Raw genomic sequence first — 24,204 nt, 5'->3', positions numbered from 1 at the left:
GAATTCTCTCCTCGAATCCCCCACTGGGCTTACTCCATTTCAGTGTGTGCTTAGATTCCAACCACCCTTATTCCCATGGTCCGGCGAGCCATCGGAGGTTCCAGCTGTTAACCACTGGTTCCAGCAGAGCGAGAGGGTATAGGACTCAGCTCATGCAAATCTACAATCGGGTAGTGCAAAGACAAGACCCAAGCTAATGCCCATTGAGCAGACACTCCATGTTACCAGCCCTGACAAAAGGTGTGGTTATCCACCAGGACATATTTCTTCGCCTACCCTGCCTAAGCAGAGTCTCCGCTATATAGGTCATTTCACCGTACAGAGGCAGCTCAAGAAAGTCACCTATCCCCTAAACCTTCCAGCACAATACAAGATCTCACCTTCATTTCACGTTTCACTCCCTCAGCTTTGCCAGCTTTCCTAAAATAAAAACTGTGTAATTTGTACTCAACTTATCTGCCTTTTGTTCATCAAATACCCCCCCAAAAAACTAACAAAAATGTGCTTGTTTGTTGTTTCTTTATTGTTAACATATAATATGATGGATAAAAGCCAAATTACAAATTTCAATTTATTACAGAACCCTAACCCCAAATTCATAATTAAGAATAATAAAATATTTTATTGTTTCATAAATTACAGAGAACAATGTTGTACATTGTACAAAACACCCAAATTCTGATGGTAATTTAGATGATACATGTAGTTTAATTTAGATAATAATTTATAAAATTTAAAAATTCAAAGCTAAATTGAAGGAACAATTTATGACAAAACCACACCTTTTACTTTTGTAAGAATTATCTTTTTTTTTGGAAAGTAGTAATTTCCATTTATTGTTTTGAAATAAAAGAAGAGAAATGTCATGTTGAATCAACATTACAGTGTAACATTGATTTGATGACATACCAACAGATCTTGCACTTTTCTTCACATTTATTTTCTGACAATTCGGAACTGGATCTAATAATTTTTCACATTGCGAGATGGCACCAAGGGGGGCATTTACGGGCCTTGCCCCCCAGAAATGAGTTCCTGTTCTCATTTCATTTTCTTTTACTTACTGTGAATCATTTAAGGATCTTGCCCTCCAGGAATTACTTGCTGTTCTTGGTTCATTTTCTTTTACTTGCTGTGAATCATTTTCAGATCTTGCCCTCCAGGAATTACTTGCTGTTCTTGGATCATTTTCTTTTACTTGCTGTGAATCATTTACAGATCTTGCCCTCCAGGAATTACTTGCTGTTCTTGGATCATTTTCTTTTACTTGCTGTGAATCATTTATGGATCTTGCCCTCCAGGAATTAGTTACTGTTCTCATTTCATTTTCTTTTACTTGCTTTGAATCATTTACGGATCTTGCCCTCCAGGAATTAGTTGCTGTTCTCAATTCATTTTCTTTTACTTGCTGTGAATCACTTACGGATCTTGCCCTCCAGGAATTCATTGCTGTTCTCGTTTCTTTTTCTTTTACTTGCTGTGAATCATTTACGGATTTTGCCCTCCAGGAATTAGTTGCTGTTCTCATTTCATTTTCTTTTACTTGCAGTGGTTCTATGGACAACATATGTGGACTGTTCCCTCTGCTACTCTGAAAGTGCTTGTTTTCATTATATTTCACTGAATCATCAAATAGGACATGAGAATGACTGGTGTTGAAGTCTGAAGCTGAAGAGAGAGAGAACAGATACACACTCATACACATATCAATTAAGACAAACAACACTGAAATCATTGTTGCATTCTGTCATACTCACTTTTACCAAAATTGTCCTGCATCTTCTGTAAGACATTGAGCTTCAGGTTGGTCAGGTGATTTGGGAAAGTGATCACACTTGGACTGAGGTCTAGATCCGGAAGGACATACTGGGCTCTGAAACAACATTGAAAACAACTCTGAAACTGTGTTTCTATATAGAACTCGAGGGTTCTTGACTCAATTTTAAGAAACCTTTATGCCAAAAGAGTTTCTAAAGAGAAATGTCTTAAAGGGGACCTATTGTAATGCGTGATGTGTAGGCTGGCAGACGAAGACGACGAAGAGTAACTTTCCAATACAAGGTTTAATAATAAAGTTCCAACAGGCAGGGATACACACACACACACACACACACACACACATCAAACAAACTAAACCGGACACCGAACTGAACAGAGTGCAGAGTTGATTAACTAAGGGTGTGCAGCTGTGATGGTGAGTTAGTGTCCACGGTGACTGATGAGTGGTGGGAACTTAGAACAAAGAAGCACATGTGATAAATGAAAACCAAAACAAACAGAACATGATGATGACAGTACATCCCCCTCCGGCAAGGCACATCCTCGTGCCATAACAGAACATCAGAGGGAGGGCTGGAGGGGGTTCTGGAGGTGGACGAGGTGATAGTGCTGGAGGAGTGGTGAAAGGAGGATGACGATCCCCTGGCGGCACAGCCGATGGCACAGATCTAGAGCCTGGCAGTGATGACAGTCCACAGTGGAGACAAGGGAGGGAGATGCCAAGGTGTAGACGGGACTGTCGACATCTGGGGGTCAACTGACGGAGGCGGAGCTGATGGATCTCTGGGCTTAGATGGAGAGCCAATTGAGTAGAGTGACATTGCTGGCATCAGAGGCCTGGGCGTCGTCATGTTTATGACCGTCAGAGGAGGAGCCAGAGTTCCAGAGGACTGAGAAGATGCCAGAGTGACAGTGGACCAAAGCGAATCCACAGGGAAGGAGGAGCCCGCTGCAGCTGCAGGGGTGGAGTTATGGAGCATTGCGGAAGATCCGCAAGTCTGTGGCGATGGTGGTCTAACGACTGACCAAGGGGGAGCCACTGGGACGAGGGAACCCGGTTGAGTCGAAAGGCTGAGGGGGTCTGATGGAACAGAAGGTGGAAGGAGCCAGGGAGGAGCCGCCAGGTTGATGAGCCAAGACGGAGCGAGGTGCTCAGAGTTCGGAAGCAGAGTCACAGGATCCACTTGGTCAGGCGCTGATGGAGGTTGCTGCACTTGAGGCTCGACGTCACGGCATGGTGATTCCGTAGATGGTGAAGGACTGCGAACCTCCAGCAGAGGCGGGACTGGAATGTAAGGTCTGAACAAGTTTCTGTGCTGTTAAGAAACTGTGGTGAAGAGAGAGAAATGGGGTGGGATAGGGTGAGCGACGACACCTCCGTATGGAAATCCATCAGCCAGTCCTCAGTCACTAATTCCACTAATATCCACTCGGCCACCGATGTCGCGGGCTCACATCCCTGGTCAGACTCACTGTGAGGCTCCTTTTTCAGGGCGAGGGTCAGTGCTGGCCACATGTCCTTGGGCTATGGCTGATGCGTCGCGGCAGGTGGTAGCTCTCCGTCTGTGGGGGTCTCACGCAATTTCTCCATGGTCACAGGTGGTGAAATAAGCTCTGGGTCTGGCTGTGTTCTGGACTGGTGATTGACGCTTTCCAGACACCAGATGATGGCTTTTCTCCAGTTTAATCCGGTGGTGTCTGGAAGGTCAAAGGGATGGTGAAAGTTTGCCCTGATCAAGAACAACGACTTTTCAATGAAGGTCTCGCTGTCAGAGGGGCAGGTGATGGCAAGATGAAAGAACTGTTTAGAAAAAACAAAAAAAAATCTCGTTTTATTTGAACCACCACAGTAAACTTCACTGCATAATCCATTCTGGGTCTGGTTTTCTGTAACACGTGGTGTGTAGGCAGACAGGAAAAGATGAAGAGGAACTGATACAAGAGTTGATTAACTAAGGGTGCGCAGCTGTGATGGTAAGTTAGTGTCTATGGTGACTGATGAGTGGTGGGAACTTAGAAAAAGGAGCACATGTGATGAATGAAAACCAAAACAAACAGAACATGATGGTGACACCTATAATGCCCCTTTTACCAGATGTAATATAAGTCTCTGGTGTCTCCAGAATGTGTCTGTGAAGTTTCCACTAAAAATACCCCACAGATCATTTATTATAGCTTGTCAAATTTGCCCCTATTTGGGTGTGAGCAAAAACACGCTGTTTTTGTGTGTGTCCCTTTAAATGCAAATGAGCTGCTGCTCCCAGCCCCCTTTCCAGAAGAGGGCGGAGCTTTAACAGCTCGCGCTTCGGTTTCACAACAACAACAAAGCTGGAGAATCTCACGCAGCCAAAATGAGGATTGTCAGTAACTGTGTTCAGCCTTACACTGTTCAAACCGGTGTCGACACTGATGGAGAGACTCAGGAAGAAGTTACAACTTTTAGACATTTCTGAATGGCTAGTGGATACATTTATGTAGTTGCTGTGCAGTTCGACTAGCATGTGCTGTCATGTTAATCTTTTGTGCAAATCCAGTGTTGAATTGACCCTTGTTTGTGAAGCAGTCCAGTGTTAAATGATGGCATGTCAACAACACTCTACTACAACAACTTCTCTAAAGCAGCCCAACATGGCCCCGCCCCCTTTGTTGTGTGTTCTCAGGGCGGGGCTTATGTCTTTATGTCGGGGTTTGTGATGTCACCAAGCCATTTGTTGTAGTCCTTAAAAAGTGATGTCTGTGAAATAAAGTATCTCCCTTTGCATTGAACTTTGAGTGTCGTAACTTTGCAGATGTTTTTATGCTCAAACAGCAACATTACACACTAAAAAAGTGAAATAATCAAGGACCCCTTTAAATTTTTACTTTCATGTTGAATCGGTTATTTCAATTTTTAGTGTAAAAGTTTACAAGCTTTGCAAATTAATAAAATTTGAATGAATGGATGAATGAACCCATAAAATGATGGGAACTTCTAAAAGGTTCTATATATGAAGCGTCTGATGGAACCCTTTAAGCTTCTATACAGAACATTTTCTTTTAAAATATGATGACTTGAGTTCAGAAGGACAGAGAAACAGACATGACACAAACACAAACCTTTGCAATGTGGCCTTAAAGTTCTGTAAAGAAAAAAAAGAAAAAAAAAAGATTCAGCAAATCTGATTTTGGCTTAAATCTCTGAAATTGACAATTCAGAGAATTGGAGAATAATGAAGATACATTGAACACCTGCAGGAATGAAACATCTTCAGTCTTCATCTGCTTCTCTATGTCTTCGATTATGCTTGTGAGAGATGAAATCTGTTTGGTCGTCTCCTCCATCTTCTCCTCCATCATCTGATTCCTCTGCTCTTCTTCCTCTCTCAGTGCTGTTATTCTGGATGCTTCTTCACTGCGTAGAAACTGGTGAAGTTCCTCAAACTCCTGTTTAATCACCGTCACTGTGTGTTGAGCTTGAAACTGAAATCAAAGACAACAATATTGGCCAAACTAGATCTACACTAGATCCAGAATTGCATTAAACAACATTGTTTATTTCAAACCTTTATATCTTCAGCAGTTTTACACAGATTTTGTCCACGATTCACAGATATTCTCAGTTCCTCCCGTAAATGTTCCAGTGAAGTATTGAGTATATCCTGAAAGAAAACATAAACATTAATCATTTTTTGATGATTTTCTGATGATGCACTAAAACTGAAATATTAAATGCAAACCATACATAACTCTTACATAACGTTTTTTTCATGTCAGTCGATTTCTCTCTAAATTCTTATTGCTGTAATGCAGAAAAAATGCATTCATTTTCTGTAATGTAGGGGGACCTCAAAAATGCTGGAGAGCTGTATCCAAAAGCAGTGATTTTTATTAAGAGAATAAACAAAAACAAATTAAACACAAAGAGAGAGAACCAGGAACAGATTGAGCTCACCAAACATTACATCCAAGAATGACAAGACTTGACAAGTAACAAGAAACACTGGGGTTTAAATACAGAAGCGGTAACAGGCAAACAAGACACACCTGGAAATACAACAAGAACTGCAAAGGACTACAAAACATGGTGCAGAGCAGGAAATTACATAAAATCAACATAAGACCAGGGGAACACAGGCCAGGATCAAGGCATTATCTTAAACCAGTCACATTTATTTTAGTGATGGTGAAAATAAGTTTTGTGAAGCACCGTGGCTTTCCCATCAACTGTATTGTAAAGTGGTTCATTACTCAAAGCTTTTCAACACCGTGCACACTAACATCATCTTGAGGTCGGGGGGGCTTGAGCCCCTGCCCCTTTGATCGCGAAAGTGAAAGTATGCGGTCACATCGCGGTGCCCCCGCGGAACGTGATTTCAACCACGGGAGAACAATCGACCATTGAAATTTTTCAACCATCAGTATTTGTCAGTATTTGTCAACGGTCAGTATTTGTCAACACGGTCATTATTTGTCAGCCGTCAGTATTTGTCAACACAGTCCGTATTTGTCAACCGTCAGTACTTGTCTGCATTTGTCAACACGGTCAGTATGTGTCAATACGGTCAGTATTTGTCAGTATTTGTCAAAACCATCAATATTTGTCAACACGTCAGAATTTGTCAGTATTTGTCAACACCATCAGTATTTGTCAACTCGGTCAGTATTTGTCAGTATTTGTCAACACCATCAATATTTGTCAACACTGTCAGTATTTGTCAGTATTTTTCAACACAGTCAGTATTTGTCAACACTGTCAGCAAGGGCGTAGATTTGGTTTCAACATTGGGGGGGTTGAACGTTGGTATGCTGCCTGTTATTTTTTTTTTTTTAATTAAAAAAAAAATCTGTTTTTATGTGTAGCGTTATTGGATAATTTATTTCCTATCTATCTATCTATCTATCTATCTATCTATCTATCTATCTATCTATCTATCTATCTATCATAACTTTATGGAATTTATCTATAACCATTCATCAAATTCTAACATAATGGAGTTATTCTAAAAAGAAAGAAATTATGTTAAATATTGAAACTGCCAGTAGGTGGCAGCGATTCGACGTTTTAGTGAGTGAGCTACTTAAATCGTTCATTCAAGCCAATTCGTTCAAAAGTCAGATTAAGGAAGAAAACAAACACCGATGTGAATACTTTTGTCATTGATAAGACACTATTGAAAAATTAAGTAACAAAACAGACGGCTGTTTTGGTTACTGGTTACAGTTACACTGATAGTTATGGCTAAATTGCAATGGAATAGCTAGCTAAAATAATGCTAAAATATGTGGAGTGTAGCCTACTTAGCTATTACAATGTTTTCATACCTCCTTCTCAGTACATGCTTAATTCTTTTTAACGTCCCTCTTTGAACAGAAGTTTAATATAGTCGGCTGGGCAGCGGTTCTCTTCTTTTTTTGGTGCTTCCCGTGCTTGTTTTGGTGCGACGCGCATTGGTTGGGCGTTACCAATCGGTTCAATGGAAGGGGGGGTATTTTTTTGACTAATTTATTATGACAAACTCATATTCGATTAGAAACAAAATTATTGTTACAAAATAAATGAATTATACATATGTTAGTATAGATCTACTGTGATTTTCATGTTGAAATATTGGGGGGGTTGTAACTGATGGACTTGAATATTGGGGGGGGTTACCTCCCCCTCATCCCCCCCGCAAACTACGCCCCTGACTGTCAGTAATTGTCAAATCAGTCAGACAGTGTTTGTCAAATCCGTCAGTATTTGTCAACATGTATTTTTACACTTAGCTCCTTTACTGAACACTAGGGCTGGGCGATATATCGCATGCGATTCTCACGCGCATTTCGTCAGTAAAGCCGGTTCCCTGATCGCCATCACCTGCTTTCAAATGGAGCGCCTTTTAATAGACAGAGCCGTAGATCACTGATAAGCCACGCAAAATCGGGTTCATTATCGAAGTCGATTCATCTTCGATACTGAACGCGATTTTGCGTGGCTTGTCCGTGAATAAATGTACATTTTTAGAAAAAAAAACAAAAAACTTTTAATATCTTATTTATTCTGAGTATGCTAAGAATTATATTTCACGGATACAATTTAAATGTTAAATATTTTATTTATTAGCATAAAATTAGCAGGTCTACAACGTTTACAATCTGGCTTTAAGTCAGAATAAAATGATTAATTAAAGACATAAAGCAAATTCAGTTGTTTCTAAATTGCTCTTTGGTTTATCTGATCATCTCAAATCATTTAACAAACAACAACAACACACGTCTGGATTGTTCATGTAAATAAACATGTATGAAATTTTTTTTCAGTAGGGCTTATTGGTTTGTGTAAATGTCTGTCAATAATTATATATATTTGATGATTTAATATGTTTTGAACATTTATCTGACCTTATTGTCCATCGCAGCTTCATCTACAGGACAGAATCTGTGGTTGGAGTGTTTTCTGGAGTCTCGACACACCAAACACACGAGCTGTTGATCATCCAGACAGAAGAGTTTGAGCTTCTCTTTGTGATCACTGCAGACCGTTTCATCTTCAGATGAAGATCTCTGACTTTTCTCCTGTTGAAAACTCTCACACAGGTTCCTCAAAGCCAAATTTAACGGAGGATGATCATTTGAAGATGTTCTTCGGCAAACCGGACATGTTTTAAATATCTTATTTTCCCAAACCTTCTGAATACAGGCTGAACAAACACTGTGGCTACACGACAGAAGAACAGGATTTATATAAATATCACAGCACACTGGACAAGATAAATCCTCCTCAGCAAAAGATATAGACGCCATTTTTCTGAGTAGTCTACATCTCCAAAGTTTCACTTTCAGTTATAATAATCGTTTCCTCCTTCTTTTGAGATGGTGGTTGACAAACAATAAATTGGTATTACCGCCACCGACTGGTGAAGTGTATATCAGAATGATATATTTCCCGTCCCTTTTTATATCCTCTCCCACAAATTATTTAGGCCTATTTTAAGATAGTCTACTGAAAAAGAAAACTATATTACATTAATTTCCTGCGTTATTTTGTAGAATATATCCTAGTCTAAATTGGTTTGCTAGATTTTGTATTAGAATCCTTCTTTCAGTCTCTTGAGAAAGCCAACTTACTGAAATCCTGTTTAATATGTTTTGAACATCATTTATCGGACCTCATTGTCCATCGCAGCTTCATCTACAGGACAGAATCTGTGGTTGGAGTGTTTTCTGGAGTCTCGACACATCAAACATTTCATCTTCAGATGAAGGTCTCCGTCTTCTCTCCTTTTGAAAACTCTCGCAAAGGTACTTCAATGCCAGATTTAACGGAGGACGATCATTTGAAGATGTTCTTCGGCAAACCGGACATTATTTAAATGTTTTATTTTTCCAAAACCTCTGAATACAGGCTGAGCAAACACTGACAGGAGAACAGGAATTGTAAAAATGTCCCAGCACACCGGACAAGAGAAATCCTCCTCAGAAAAAGATCTAGACGCCTTTTCGTTTTCGTTTTTTTTTTTTTTTTAAACTTAGAAATGAATCTCAAAGTCCATCTTTAAATTTTCACTTTCAGTTAAAGTTAGGGTATCACCTTCATCTAGCACACCTGATTCAGCGAGCCTCATTAGTAGAGAGACTGCGAGACTTGACATGACATGCAAGAAAAGAAAAAAAAAAAAATCGTGCGCAAGATTTATTAATTCGTTCCCTCGATTTATAAATCATGCGCATGGTTTATAAATCGAGGGAACGAAATAGTAAATCGTGCAATCGATTTAGCCTACTATTTTTTCCTGCATGCCATGTCTGGGGCTCCGTAGTGAACAGATGATTTAGTGGGGAAAAGATTGAACTAATAAACATATATACTCAATACCCACTGACAAAAATAATGATAATGTCCATACAGTTTTCAATATATGTATCTTTATCCTTATCTTTTTAAGGAGAGAAACAAAACCAATTTTACCAATTTTCCATATTCTTAATCAGTTAAGCCTGCATATAATCTTTTGGCAAAAACATATGTACTTGATTTCTAGTAATTTATTCATTATTCAGACTTTTAGGGTTTATTTTGGAATATTAATCACAAGGCTCAGTTTCCTAAACTGGGTTACACCGAGATCTAACAACAGTTGTTAGCTGAATACATTAAGAAAATAGCAAGATACTGAACATATAGATGTAATGAAGACCAAGTGTGTATTCTGAGTGGCAGTTTCTCTCTGCTGATGATGGGGTTATGGTATGTGACAGCACCTGAAATACACAAATGAGTTTAGAGTTACAGTGTGTCTGTACATTTATGTAAAAACAATTATGTTTATGAAGGCCAAGTTTAGCCAAAAGGAACAGCATCTGAGCCATTTGTGTTAAAAGGAAAATTGGTATAAAGTCTGAAATATTTTTGGTGACTGGGTATGTTTACGCATTAAGTAATAATTAAAAAAAAACAAAAAAACAAAAAAAAACAACATGGATCATAAATTCAATATCTCTGCACTGTAAATGATTTCTGTTGTTTTCACAGTATTATAAGCTACTGTCTTATGAATTCCCTAATGTAGAATCTAAGTACAGTATGTTAATGTCAGAGATGGGACCAAGTCACACATGTGCAAGTCTCAAGTAAGTCTCAAGTCTTAACCTTCAAGTCTCAAGTAAGTCCCAAGTATTTTTTTCTTGGGCAAGTCAAGTCAAGTCACAAGCTATGTCAAGTCAAGTCAAGTCAAGTCCTGTAGTAGGTCAAGTCGAGTCCAAGTCAAGTCACCTTATTATTGTAATTTTACCTGCAGAATCTGATCTTAATAAAGTGAAAAGACAAGATATAAGTAACTGTCAGTAAATTAAAATAATTTGGATTTGCATTGTAAATACTCATGTTCAGTAAAATACATCATGGAATCAAACAAAATTGTAACTTCATAAAATTATTTATTTTTCACTTCTGCCAACAGTGTTTGAAATGTTTTAAATTTTCAACATTGAGTCCATAAAACAAATAACAGCTTAACATCCAACAGACTCCTCTCTGAACACCTCCCTCTCTCTCTCTCAAACACAGTTTACATACAACATTAAACACATTTCTCCTCTCTCTCTCTCACAACAGCTTTACTGACATGAAAGGAGCTTTTGTTGTAGTTGTTCAGAAAATGTACATTATTTGGCACTGTATTTGGCATATCGCGGTTTCGATTTTAGTTCGTTGTTAAAATACAACTTAGAGACCATTTAAGCTTTGTAGGCCTATGTTTTAAATTTTCGGTTTATGATGAAACCGTGGTGGTGGCACAGGGTCATTGGGAAACACTGAATGAATGTTTAGCTGACAAATGTGCTAAAGTTGTAACATCAGCTGCAGAGGCGCACTGACACTAAGTAGGGGAATTAGGCATTTTAATGTAAGTAAGCGCTGCGCCAGTTTGAATGCGGCGGCAAAAGCATAAACAGCGTAACGAGAGAGGGGTCCCGATGCAGAGATGTCATTGCGTCACTGCGTGTTATAATATTAACATATCATATCATAACAAAAACCCTTCAACCGGACAGAACGAGAGTCTCGAGGCCTGCCGCTGCGCTGAGTGAGTGACAGGAGGCGTGTCTGTGTTCAGCTGCGGTGTGCGTGAACTCGCTGTTGGAGAGAAGAGAGAGAAAGCGCTGCCGGTGTATGGATGCGCTCCAGCTGAGACTTTATTTTTTTAAATAATTTATATATTTTATATTCAAACTGAAAACATGATGTGATTTAACACTCAAGTCATTCAAGTCATCGTGTCTCAAGTCAAGTCAAGTCTCGAGTCTTTAACTTCCAAGTCCGAGTCAAGTCTCAAGTATTTTATTTTTTGTCAAGTCAAGTCACAAGTCATAAAAATAGCGACTCGAGTCGACTCGAGTCCAAGTCACCAAGTCACAAGTCCCCATGTCTGGTTAATGTAGATTTTCAATGCAAAAAATATTAGCCTATGTAAATCTAAATACAGTACTAAAAAATGATCGCGACTCAACATGAAGATGAAAGCCCACAAGAGTATGGTAGGTTAACATTTATTTATTTATTTAATTTATTTATTTATTTATTTATTATGTTTTATTCTGATGTTATTTGCAAGATACAAAGCTACGTTTTAGTTAATACGTTTCCGTAAAAATATCTGAGCAAGCGTTCATTTTCTGGCCTTCCTCCCGCATTGTCATGAAGATGAGAGGACTATGTTAAACTGGTAGGTATTAAAACCAACGCTATCTCACGACCAATTCGTACGTATTTTACGAGGTGGCTAATTCGTAGAATTCGTACGACCGCAACATTTTATATTTGTTATTCCCAATCACTCTCTTTCTTTAGTGGAAGTTTAAATGCGAGATTCTGGAAACGATTTAAATTTAGCGGGACCCGTCGGGTCGGGAAGAAAATCATTATATGCGGATAGCGGGTGAACACGTGAATTTAAGGCGGGAGCGGATGCTTGCGGAATAGAAATTTGTCCCATAGAAAATAGAAAACAGTCCCGCGCAAACCTCTAATTCGTATACGAATTTGTCAACTCGTAAGATACATACGAATTGCCGTGAGATCGGGTTGTTTAAAACACATGAAGTCGCCATATTTGTTTTATACAAATGTTATTTGCAAGGTATAACTACGTTTGAGTCATTTAAACCGCACTATAGCGTTTTCTTCCCGCGGCGGCGCTCACAGAACGGCTGGACTATCATAAGAAAGGCGGGAAGCCTCGTGAAGACAAAAAAGCCTCCTACTACATGAATGGAATAGAATATGTTTTTGTAAAGACATTTCTAAAATTCTAAGTATAGGTATTATAATCCAATATCTCTATGGCTTGCTTATGGTGCCAAACTAAATTTGTTTATAGTTCACCTAATGTGGTCTTCACATTGAATTAACTTATATGTACAGATAACTAAAAGGGCAAATCAATTCAAAATTTCCAGTTTTATATATTGCTGCATGTATTATACAAACAATAAATCATAAAAAAAAACAAGTTATTGTTTTTCACATCAACAGACATTTAAGAGAAAATTCAGTAGCCCAAATAAAATGAAGAACAAAGAAACACATTGCAAGTAACAGAAAAAAGTTTTAGTATCAAAGCGTAAATTCTTAATGCTGCTAAACATATTCAGCTGATCTATTTAGATTTTTTTTTCACGGTTATCACTGTCAGTTATCGCAATGGAGTGCAACAACTCAGTCCACAGGATGCTTAAAGGGAAGGTTGTGAGTAAGGCTACATATCACGGCTGCTACGTCATCACGCGCCGCCGAAGGCTGACTTGAAGGATCCTTGAAAGGCAGCCGTTTCATGTCCTTCATTCAGCTCATTTTTAAGGATGCATCAAGTGTATCCTTTGCGTAAGAGATGAAGGCATACATGTTATCTTCTGTTATGGTGTAAATTACACTTACACTGAGAGACCATAGTTAAAAGAAGACAGTTAATAAAAAGATTTTTGATACAAAGTATTTTTCCAAAATAATAGTATTTTCTTGCCATGACCGTGAGGTCGGGAACATGTAAGCCATGCACACTTATAGGCTGTCTCAAAGGACTGGACAAGGTAGGTACAATACCTTAAAAAAAATATCGATATTTGATACCATTTTGGTACCACGGGGAAAACTGCCATATAGATATTTTTATTATTATCTCATATTTTTTGATAATTTGGATAATTTTGTTACTATAGCTTTCACACAGCGCAGGGAGCTAAGCTTTTGTAATGAATATTTAGCGATATTACAAGTATTTAATCAATTTGTGGGTGAAATATATGAATATAATAAATCATAAAGCCTTATGATAAATTATCATACATATATCGACCCAAGAGGGAATTATGCACATACATTGTGAATTAATTACAACGAATTATAATCAATTCATATATGATTAGTTTTAGTTTAATAGTTGTTTAGAGAAACTATCCTAGTTTGTCCAGCAAACCATTAAGTTTCTCATAGACTATTATGAAAGAAATTTTATTCTCTGGCCACGAGAATAAATTCCTATTATTGCATCAAAGCGTAAAGTGGTGTTGAGAAACGAACGTAGAAGTGACTTGGTTTTTCTGAATGAGCAGCAGAACAATCGAGCGTGAATATAATGTATTAAATATATGAAATTGATAATACAAAGGTTATACAGCTAAATATATACAGAGGATATACATACAGAAGCGAAAGTAAAGACAGGAAAAGAAAGGTGATCAAAGATTGGCAAATTACAAACAGTTAACCTTTGAGAACCAACAAGGAAACAGTACACAAATCTTAAAAAAGTTAATACTTGCATATAGGTTCGGGTGCTGTAGTTTTAGAGTTTCAGGGCGCTCAGTTTGGTAATTGGTCCTTCTTCAGGAGGGTGTCCTCTGGCGGGTTTTTCAAATGAGGTTTAAACTGAAGAGTAAAATAACTGGAAAAGAAAGAAAAGAGAGAGTCCGTCTCCTTGGTGACGGCGGATGAAGAAGGCTTGACAAAAGCAAAGCTTGTGCCAAGAAGATGGTCGTCCCGATGAAGAATAGCGCGTGATGGAAGCGAGGTCACCTGAGATGTCCGGGAGAGACGTGCACGAGAGGGCGATGGACAATTCAGGGACAATCGAGAGACAACTGAAAAATTGTGTGTTGTTGTCTTTTATGGAAAACCAAGCCAACACGCCTCCTTGGGCGAAACAGCCAATAGATGCATGGGCAATCCTGGCGGGCAAAACTTTTTTTTGTCTTATCTTGTGGCTCGATTTGCATAATTTATGAAGCCTCAGATCGGAATGTATTTTCTCCAAAGTACCATTAAAAATAGAACAATGCATTTTACAGTAATGTGACATACCTTGTTGAATGAGGCATAAAGAGAGCTTTACAAAGAAACCAAACTTGTCAGGTGGGAAAGGCATACAAGAGCAGTTATAGTTTACAGTCAAATTTTATCTTAGAAATGACACTAGCACAACTACAGTCCTAGATAAACTTATACAGTAGGGATACCTATATGCAATTTGAAATACAACGGCGGGTACACTTAGGCATAGTCATATTTTGCACATACAATCTTCAATACGTGTGTGTGTGTGTGTGTGTGTGTGTGTGTTTGTTTGTTTGTTTGTGTGTTTGTGTGTTTGTTTGTTTGTTTGTTTGTTTGTTTGTTTGTTTGTTTGTTTGTGTGTGTGTGTGTGTGTGTGTGTGTGGTGTGTATTGGGATTTGGCTGGTCTGGCACTTAACCCACATGAGGGACTCTTTTGAAGTCCCCAGAGCTGGGGACTGGGGTTCTCTGTTTAGTTTCTGACAGGGCCACAAAAATGCCAAATCCCAGTCTTTTACTAGACCGGGCAGAGCCAATGCGTGATTTACATACACCGTTCAGGAGGCTAAAAGCATTCTGAAAATTCCAAAGTTGGTTGACGGATCTTATCCAGATGCTACACTTTATTTGAAATTTTGAACTAAATGTACAAAAAAAAAAAAAAAAAAAAAAAAAAAAAAAAAAGACAAGTAAACGGTCAGTAATAAAATAAGAACAAATAAACAAATTGGAAATGATGGCACAAATAAATACAATAGAACAAAGCTTTTCAGGTGAGTCTAACAGTAGTATTCAGGTAAGAAATGCTACAGAAATTAAGCAAACAAATCTAAAATAACAGACTTCATTGTAAAAATTAAATACAGATTAATGCTTACAATTAAAGTTACAAAAGAAGAGCAAAGAGTGACTTTCTCTTTGTCTTTAGTTCTTTGATTAACATGACAGACAGCAGCAGGAATATTAGACTGCTGTCACTTTAAGAGTTTATGCACGGATCCAGTAAGCTGTGTGAAGGAATTTGTTGATTAATCATAACTAACATGTCTTTTCTTGCAGGATTAACATTTGTATGCTTTTGAAAACCAAATGTCCCCAAAAACTTGGGCCAAAATGTGTCTGAATCATGTATGAATATGTCCGAATAATAGGGGAAATGAAAGTTAGGCACGCAGCTGGAAAATATATTAATTACCCCATGACATATTGAGTAATCAAAGAACTAAATTTGCTTTGTCAGTAACAGAGGAGGGAGGGGGTTGCTGAATTTGCACATATATTGAACCAAACAAATGAGAAAAAAATTATGTGATGATGAGTAATATTTCATTACCTTTGCTATGTACCTATCCTGTATAAACTGTTGTATTCTTTTTACTGGGGGATTCTCTGTGGAAGAGGTCTGAGAGCCTCCCAGCCGTGATTAAAGCATGTTCATAGGCAGTTCCTGGAGTCTATCTGGTTAGTGGAACACTAGAGATCTTATTCCCAAGTGATAGTGTTCATAAGGGGACATTTGGACATATTTTTGTGTGTATTTTACAGCTTAAGTGCAATAAGACACAAAAAACACTAGGCCTATATTTGGTACTCACAAGCTGTTTGAGATGCAGCTTATATTGATCACGCTTTTGAAGTATGTCCAAATTCACAGTACTCCTACTGCTGAAATGTGTATACAGTATGTGGACACTTTACTATCCCATGAGGATATGGGAGAGGATTTGTGAATGGCATTGAAGCGATGCGACTGACGCTGTCACATAATAATGACAACATGGCGATTGGTGAATGTAGTATGTCTGGACTACATTCATACTATATAGAATGTACTTTTTAACCATTGCCAGTAATTTATTATTCAAAATAACCTGTGTGTGATTTCTGATACAGCCAATGGTTCTGTGAATCAATTTGTTCAAAAACGCAGATTCATTCATTAACGAAACACCTGTGCTGCTGCAGAAACGTGCAACACATAAAAAAAAATACTGTAGTAATTTATAGTAAATACTGTAGTGTTTTTGAACCATACTATAGTAAATTGTTGTATACTGTATATATTATAGTATTTACAACACTGTTAATGAATGCTACAGCATACTGAAGTATTAACTATAGTGAACTGATCAACTGTAATAAATACTGTAGTATACTTTAGTTTTTACTATTGTAAACTGTTGTGTATTATAGTATAATATACCCTATAGTTGTAGAAAACTTAGTACAGTTTTGGGTGAAGTAATTTGTAATTTTTAATATTGAGTTGGCATTCAAAGCCTCCCACATGAAAAAAATACTATAGTAATTTATAGTAAATACTATAATGTAACCGTACTATAGCAAAGTACTTGAATTAATTCATTATGGTATTGCTGTGGTAATATAACAACTATAGTAATATAAAAAAATTAATTTACCCAGTACTGTACTAAGTTTTCTACAACTATATAGGCTATATTATACTACAATACACTACTGTTTACTGTAGTAAAAATAAAGTATACTATAGTATTTATTACAGTTTATCAGTTTACCGAGTTCAATACGTCACCTACACATGACAACAGTTCAAATGGTTGAATAAAGTTATTTTTGTTTGTTTTTGCACACAAAAAGTATTCACATCTCTTCATAGGATTAAGGTTGAACAACTGCAGTCACATGACTGCTTTAACGATGTCTTTAATACCTTTCTAAACCTCAAAAGGTGCAGTGACGTTACTGTCTATGGAGGAGTCAGATGCCATTGGATTTCATCAAAAATATCTTAATTTGTGTTCTGCAGATGAACAAAGGTCTTATGGGTGTGGAATGATATGAGGGTGAATAATTAACGACAGAATTTTCATTTTTTGGGTGAAATAACACTTTAACACCAGATGGAACCAAGACCTGTGGTGTTCATTTGATATTAAGTATAACTTTGCAACTGAATATTATATATATATATATATATATATATATATATATATATATATATATATATATATATATATATATATATATATATATATATATATATATATATATATGAAAATTGATTTAAACAATAAGACTAAACATGTTGAGCTATATGACAATAATTTGTTTTCTGTCTATGAATATATCAAAACAGTTGTTCCCTTGTCTATTAAAACATGTATGGTTTCTACAAAATAAATCCGGAAACCGAGGGTAATGCGGGTATGACGCAATTGACAGGCGACTCCTCACACGTCCCGGAGCCTTGGATAAAATTACAATTTTCTCACAATTTACAATTAGTTGGAAACATTTGGGATATTGTAAGTACTCAAATGAACAAAATATATAACACTGGCCTAGTGGTTTTTGGATATTTTACTGCAAAAATCTTACATATTGTGCATTTAACATTTCAGTTATATTTTCTTCACATCCTCATATGTTCATTTATTTTCTTCACTAAACTTTTGACACCTGGGAACTGAATCTCACAATTTTGTGTGGGTGGTGGGGGTTCTCCAGCTCTGTTAAAATTGTGTAAAATGGGTTTGGGTGCTCCCCCTTTGTTGAAGTTGCATGGTGGGAGTGGGGGCCTATATGCATGTGTGTTGACATCCGAGGCTAAAAAGAGAGGACAGATACACACTTATTCACACATACAGGTGAATAACCATAGACATCATTGACGTGTTCTGATACACACTTACTTTTCATGTTGTCCTGCATCTTCTGCAACACAGTGAGCTTTAGGTTGCTCAGGTGTTTAGGGGCACTGATCGTCTCTATAATATTTTGTGGATCCGGCAGTTTAATCTGAGCTCTGGAAAACATTCAGGAGTCAACGATTCTGCTGATTCAGAACCACAGAAAAGATCAACCAGAAATAAAAACACAAACCTTTGCAATGTGCTCTTAAAGTTCTGTAATGAAAAAAAATCATTCAGCAAAACTGAATTTGGTTTTCATATTTGAAAATGACATTCATGTTACCACAGAATAATGAAGATTCATTGACACCTGCAGGAATGACACATCTTCAGCCTTCATCTGCTTCTCTATGTCTCTGATTGTGTTTGTGAGAGATGAAATCTGTTTGGTCGTCTCCTCAATCTTCTGCTTTATCTTCTGACTCTTCTGCTTTTCTTCTCTCAGTGCTGTTATTCTGGCTGCTTCTTCTTTGTGTAGAAACTGGTGAAGTTTCTCAAACTCCTCATTTATTTGAATCTCTGTGTCTTGAGTCTGAATCTGAAATTAAAGACATTTTTACACAACAATATAAAGGATAAACTAAATCTGTATCAATACACACATTTCTAGAATTGTTTAAATCACTGTTTATTTCAAACCTTAATTTGTTGAGCAGTTTGATCCAAGTCTTTTTAAAATTCATAAATATTCTCAGTTTCTTCTGTAAGCGTCCCAGTGAATATCCAAGTTCCTTCTGAAAGCAAAATAAAAATAGTGTCTTGCCGTTCTTTTATTGATATTTTATTATTATTTTATATTGTACAGACTTGTGCTGACTGATGCACACAAACTCCAACCACTCTGTTTTATTATTTAAAGGTATAACGTAGCAAAATTAAAATAATGAGTCAATACATTTCTCAATGCATCCTTCTTCCAAAATGTGTTTTTGTCTTACCCTGATTCGCCTCTTATAAGTAGAACCGATACCGATAATTTGTGTTTATGTGCCTGATAACCAATATGCAGAACCAATATTTATTTGTTATTATACTTCTGTTTTTGACACGATTACAACACTGAACTGAACAAACCATTTTATTTATAACAATCACTCCCTCCTGCATAGAAAACAAAACAAATCTGATTTATACACCAATAAATAGAGGGAACTGAAAGTGCAAAAAAAAAAAAAAAAAAAAAGTGCACTTACTAAACGGTTGTTGTTGATAAAATAAAATCTTCAATGAGGCAAAAAAGTCAAATAAATAAAGCACATAAAAGTAATTCTCACCAATTAAATAAAATAAAACATTCTAAACCACCTGAAAAAATAGCATTGTTATTTTAATGTAGAAAGCAGTCTTTCATGTTAATTTTAATCTTCATCACAAAAATAAATTTATAAAAAGCATCAGTACCAATACTAATGTTAACAATAAGCAGAATACATGTCTAATGTTTTCAAATGGAACAAATAAATTAAAGACAGGAGTCTTTAACGTTGCAGAAACGTAATACTTCATTTTAAACTACAGCTTTAGTAGATTTATAACCTGTCTAATATAGGCTAAAGAGTGAAAAATATAATGTGAAATAACTGAATAATATTCTCTGGAATACTGGAATATAACAAACAAAACATCGTATTTTATTGCATTTCTCAACTGGTATGTTATATTAGAATTATTAATAATGTTTTTGTCGTTCTATGAAATAGGCCTATCTGTTGACAAGGCGCTGTTTATCTATGCATTTACACAGAACTATAGGCTACTCAAACTGCGATCGCTCGCGACTTCACGAGACTAATTATGAGCACAGACAACAGAGAATTAATTTCAGCGCTTTTATTTCCAACATGTGCACATTCATGGCTGTAGTATTTAATTCATGCAGAGATACATCTTTATTGGTACAGGACTTGACGGATTATTTTATGTGACTCCCTGAGCTTGTCTCTATTTCTTAGAGACAAGCTGCATAAACTACATTTCAGGGATTTGATTTGTGCATTAATGGCTGTTATGTTAAATAAAGTTTACTAATTACAGCAAAGCATTACATGTGCACACCTTTGTCTCGTCTCCCATCAGATGCGCTGTAATGGCGATCCTGCACGCAATTCTCAAAACACCCACAAGATGGCGGCGTTTATCGGTAAATCCGATTTTACAAAACCAATTATGGTAAAATGCTAAAAATATCGGGGAAAATATCGGTAAGTCGATATATCGGTCAATCTCTACTTATGAGTGTTTATATTTTAGACCTATCGGGAATATCATCAAAAAGTTGATTTCACTAATTCCATTCAAAAAGTGAAACTTGTGTATATTTTATATATATATATATATATATATATATATATATATATATATATATATATATATATATATATATATATATATATATATATATATATATATATATATATATATTCATTCATTCATTACACACAGACTGATATATTTCAAATGTTTATTTCTTTTAATTTTGATGATTATAACTAACAACTAAGGAAAATCCCAAATTCAGTATCTCAGAAAATTAGAATATTGTGAAAAGGTTCAATATTGAAGACACCTGGTGCCACACTCTAATCAGCTAATTAACTCAAAACACCTGCAAAGGCCTTTAAATGGTCTCTCAGGCTACATCCACACGAAGCCGGAGCTTACCCTAAACCGATATTTTTTTTTCCTCGTCTCAAAAAATATCTGCGTTCACACGAAACCACTGAAACGACTCAAAACGATGTAGTATACATGCCAGACCATTATGTGGCGCTGTAATTCTGCCGCAGAAATGCACTTAAAGCAGCGAAGAAGACTTGGAGCATGCACATAAACCTTGTGCGCTGAATACAAACTTTAGCAAAACTTAGAAATAACACTTTATTTAGGTTCAGTAGCTTCTGCAGCATAAACGCAAGCATGTAGAGTCTGCTATTGCTGTTGTTGGTGCTGTTTTGTGGTGTTAGCGCGTCTGACCAGGGTCGACACGTGGGGTGATGACATCATCGTTTCAGAAAATATACGGAATGCCCCGTCCACACGACAACGCTAAGCCGGCGTTTTCAAATTTTTCCACTCTGGGACCCGGTTTCAAAAAATACCGGTTTCACCTTTCAAAAACGCCGGATCCGTGTGGACGAAACGCCTATCCGATAACAAATTTGTGCGGTTTCACTGAAACGCATCTCCGTGTGGACGGGGCCTCAGTCTAGTTGTGTAGGCTACACAATCATGGGGTCTGTCTTCTGTCTGCTGTCTTGACAGTTGTTCAAAAGACGACCATTGACACCTTGCACAAGGAGGGCAAGACACAAAAAGTCATTGCAAAAGAGGCTGGATGTTCACAGAGCTCTGTGTCCAAGCACATTAATAGAGAGGCGAAGGGAAGGAAAAGATGTGGCAGAAAAAAAAAAAAAGTGTACAAGCAATAGGGATAACCGCACCCTGGAGAGGATTGTGAAACAAAACCCATTCAAAAATGTGGGGGAGATTCACAAAGAGTGGACTGCAGCTGGAGTCAGTGCTTCAAGAACCACTACGCACAGACGTATGCAAGACATGGGTTTCAGCTGTCGCATTCCTTGTGTCAAGCCACTCTTGAACAACAGAAAGCGTCAGAAGCGTCTCGCCTGGGCTAAAGACAAAAAGGACTGGACTGCTGCTGAGTGGTCCAAAGTTATGTTGTCTGATGAAAGTAAATTTTGCATTTCCTTTGAAAATCAGGGTCCCAGAGTCTGGAGGAAGAGAGGAGAGGCACACAATCCATGTTGCTTGAGGTCCAGTGTAAAGTTTCCACAGTCAGTGATGGTTTGGGGTGCCATGTCATCTGCTGGTGTTGGTCCACTGTGTTTTCTGAGATCCAAGGTCAACGCAGCCGTATACCAGGAAGTTTTAGAGCACTTCATGCTTCCTGCTGCTGACCAACTTTATGGAGATGCAGATTTCATTTTCCAACAGGACTTGGCACCTGCACACAGTGCCAAAGCTACCAGTACCTGGTTTAAGGACCATGGTATCCCTGTTCTTAATTGGCCAGCAAACTCGCCTGACCTTAACCCCATAGAAGATCTATGGGGTATTGTGAAGAGGAAGATGCGATATGCCAGACCCAACAATGCAGAAGAGCTGAAGGCCACTATCAGAGCAACCTGGGCTCTCATAACACCTGAGCAGTGCCACAGACTGATCGACTCCATGCCACGCCGCATTGCTGCAGTAATTCAGGCAAAAGGAGCCCCAACTAAGTATTGAGTGCTGTACATGCTCATACTTTTCATCTTCATACTTTTCAGTTGGCCAAGATTTCTAAAAATCCTTTCTTTGTATTGGTCTTAAGTAATATTCTAATTTTCTGAGATACTGAATTTGGGATTTTCCTTAGTTGTCAGTTATAATCATCAAAATTAAAAGAAATAAACATTTGAAATATATCAGTCTGTGTGTAATGAATGAATATAATATACAAGTTTCACATTTTGAATGGAATTAGTGAAATAAATCAACTTTTTGATGATATTCTAATTATATGACCAGCACCTGTATTTGCAAAGAACCCTTAAAGAACCATCTTTTTTTAGAGTGTAGTGGACCTTTATTCTCTTAATATAGTTAAGAGAGTGTCATTTTTCAAGTCAGAACAAAATGCTTTGATTTAGGTTTGAAAGAGGAAGACTTGAAAAAGGAAGCTCACTGATATAGCGTTACAAAATATTTGTGAATAAACTCAGTAATTATTTTATAAATATTTTTGTCATTGTGAAAATATCTGTCAGTTGATGTTTAATCATTAAATAAAATGTTTTAAACATCATTTATCTGACCTTATTGTCCATCGCAGCTTCATTGACAGGACAGAATCTGTGGTTGGAGTGTTTTCTGGAGTCTCGACACACCAAACACACGAGCTGTTGATCATCCAGACAGAAGAGTTTGAGCTTCTCATTGTGAAAGCTGCAGACTCCAGATGAAGATTTCTGTATTCTCTCTTGTTGGGAGGTTTCGCTCAGGTTCCTCAAAGCCATATTTAATGGAGGATGTTTGTGTGAAGATACTCTTCGGCAAACTGGACATGTTTTAGATGAATTCTTTCTCCAAAATTCCTGAATACAATGTTCACAGAAACTGTGACTACAGGACAGAACGACAGGATTTCTAGAAATATCTAAGCACACTGGACAAGACAAATCCTCCTCAGAAAAAGATCTAGATGCCATTCTTCCAAGTAACTTAAAAATTTTACTTTCAGCCAGGCAAAAACTCTATTTCAAACTCTGTCTATTTTAAATCAAAAAAGCTTCACATCCACAGCCAGTCCTCCAAAAATGTGTGTTAGACCAGTTTGAAGGGAGAGACAAAAGCCTGAGGTGGAGAATATCAGTATCGTCAATCAGCAGAGAGGAGCCGAGAGTAAGTTAGTTGGTGCTGTGCAAGCAGAAGGTTCTTCTTTCCGGTGACTGGGGGGTGACTTCGCCTCTGACAGGAAACAGGTCTTGCGTATAGCGATGTCCGAAAAAGGACCCTAGTCCTTTGGTAAGATACAGAAAAATAAAACAGAGAGATAGACAAATAGTACATTCCCACATCACCCCCTACATTTTATTAATGCGTTTAGTCAAAATGTCTTCAAGTAGATTTCCATTTTGTATTTGTTTGGCTCAGGCTGTATAGGAGTTTAGCCATGAGTAACTTTATTTCAGTGATCTTTTGTATCTGCTGTAACTCATAATGCATGGTGCCATCAAACCTAAAGGGTTAGTTCACTCAAAAATTAAATTTCTGTCATTTATTACTCACCCTCATGTCGTAAGACCTTTGTTAATCTTCGGAACACAAATTAAGATATTTTTGTTGAAGTCCAATGGCTCAGTGAGGCCTCCATAGCCAGCAATGACATTTCCTCTCTCAAGATCCATTACAGTGGTTCAATATTAATATTATAAAGCGACGAGAATATTTTTGGAGCGCCA

At 37.4% G+C, this 24,204-nt stretch overlaps 1 protein-coding gene across 2 annotated transcripts; it reads right to left on the bottom strand.

The window, feature by feature from the left end:
* Nucleotides 1-933: 933 nt before the first annotated feature.
* Nucleotides 934-23,681, bottom strand: LOC125252148 (E3 ubiquitin-protein ligase TRIM35-like). Of its 2 annotated transcripts, none has more exons than XM_048165219.1 (6): nucleotides 23,059-23,681; nucleotides 5,322-5,417; nucleotides 5,008-5,238; nucleotides 4,876-4,898; nucleotides 1,758-1,873; nucleotides 934-1,668 (listed from the first exon to the last, which is right to left on the bottom strand). In XM_048165219.1, the coding sequence occupies exons 1-6, from the start codon at nucleotides 23,449-23,451 to the stop codon at nucleotides 1,061-1,063; spliced, it is 1,467 nt and encodes a 488-aa protein (XP_048021176.1). In that variant the 5' UTR covers nucleotides 23,452-23,681; the 3' UTR covers nucleotides 934-1,060. The 2 variants fall into 2 exon arrangements, with proteins under 2 accessions (XP_048021176.1, XP_048021175.1); XM_048165218.1 differs by lacking the exon at nucleotides 23,059-23,681 and adding an exon at nucleotides 8,140-8,574.
* Between the last annotated feature and the right edge of the window lie 523 nt (nucleotides 23,682-24,204).

Source organism: Megalobrama amblycephala, linkage group LG18, assembly GCF_018812025.1.
Source record: "Megalobrama amblycephala isolate DHTTF-2021 linkage group LG18, ASM1881202v1, whole genome shotgun sequence".
Lineage (NCBI taxonomy): Eukaryota > Metazoa > Chordata > Actinopteri > Cypriniformes > Xenocyprididae > Megalobrama > Megalobrama amblycephala.
The sequence above is the reverse complement of the archived record's forward strand: the minus strand, read 5'-3'. Positions and strand labels throughout refer to the sequence as shown.

What these genes read in the sequence shown, in the direction of transcription:
- LOC125252148 (XM_048165218.1), bottom strand. Translation starts at nt 8,541, where the DNA reads ATGGCGTCTATATCTTTTGCTGAGGAGGATTTATCTTGTCCAGTGTGC. An exon ending in AAACTGCTGAAGATATAAAG is followed by an intron (nt 5,239 to 5,321) that starts GTTTGAAATAAA and finishes CTTTGATTTCAG; the next exon opens with TTTCAAGCTCAACACACAGT. An exon ending in GCAGGACAATTTTGGTAAAA is followed by an intron (nt 1,669 to 1,757) that starts GTGAGTATGACA and finishes CTCTCTCTTCAG; the next exon opens with CTTCAGACTTCAACACCAGT.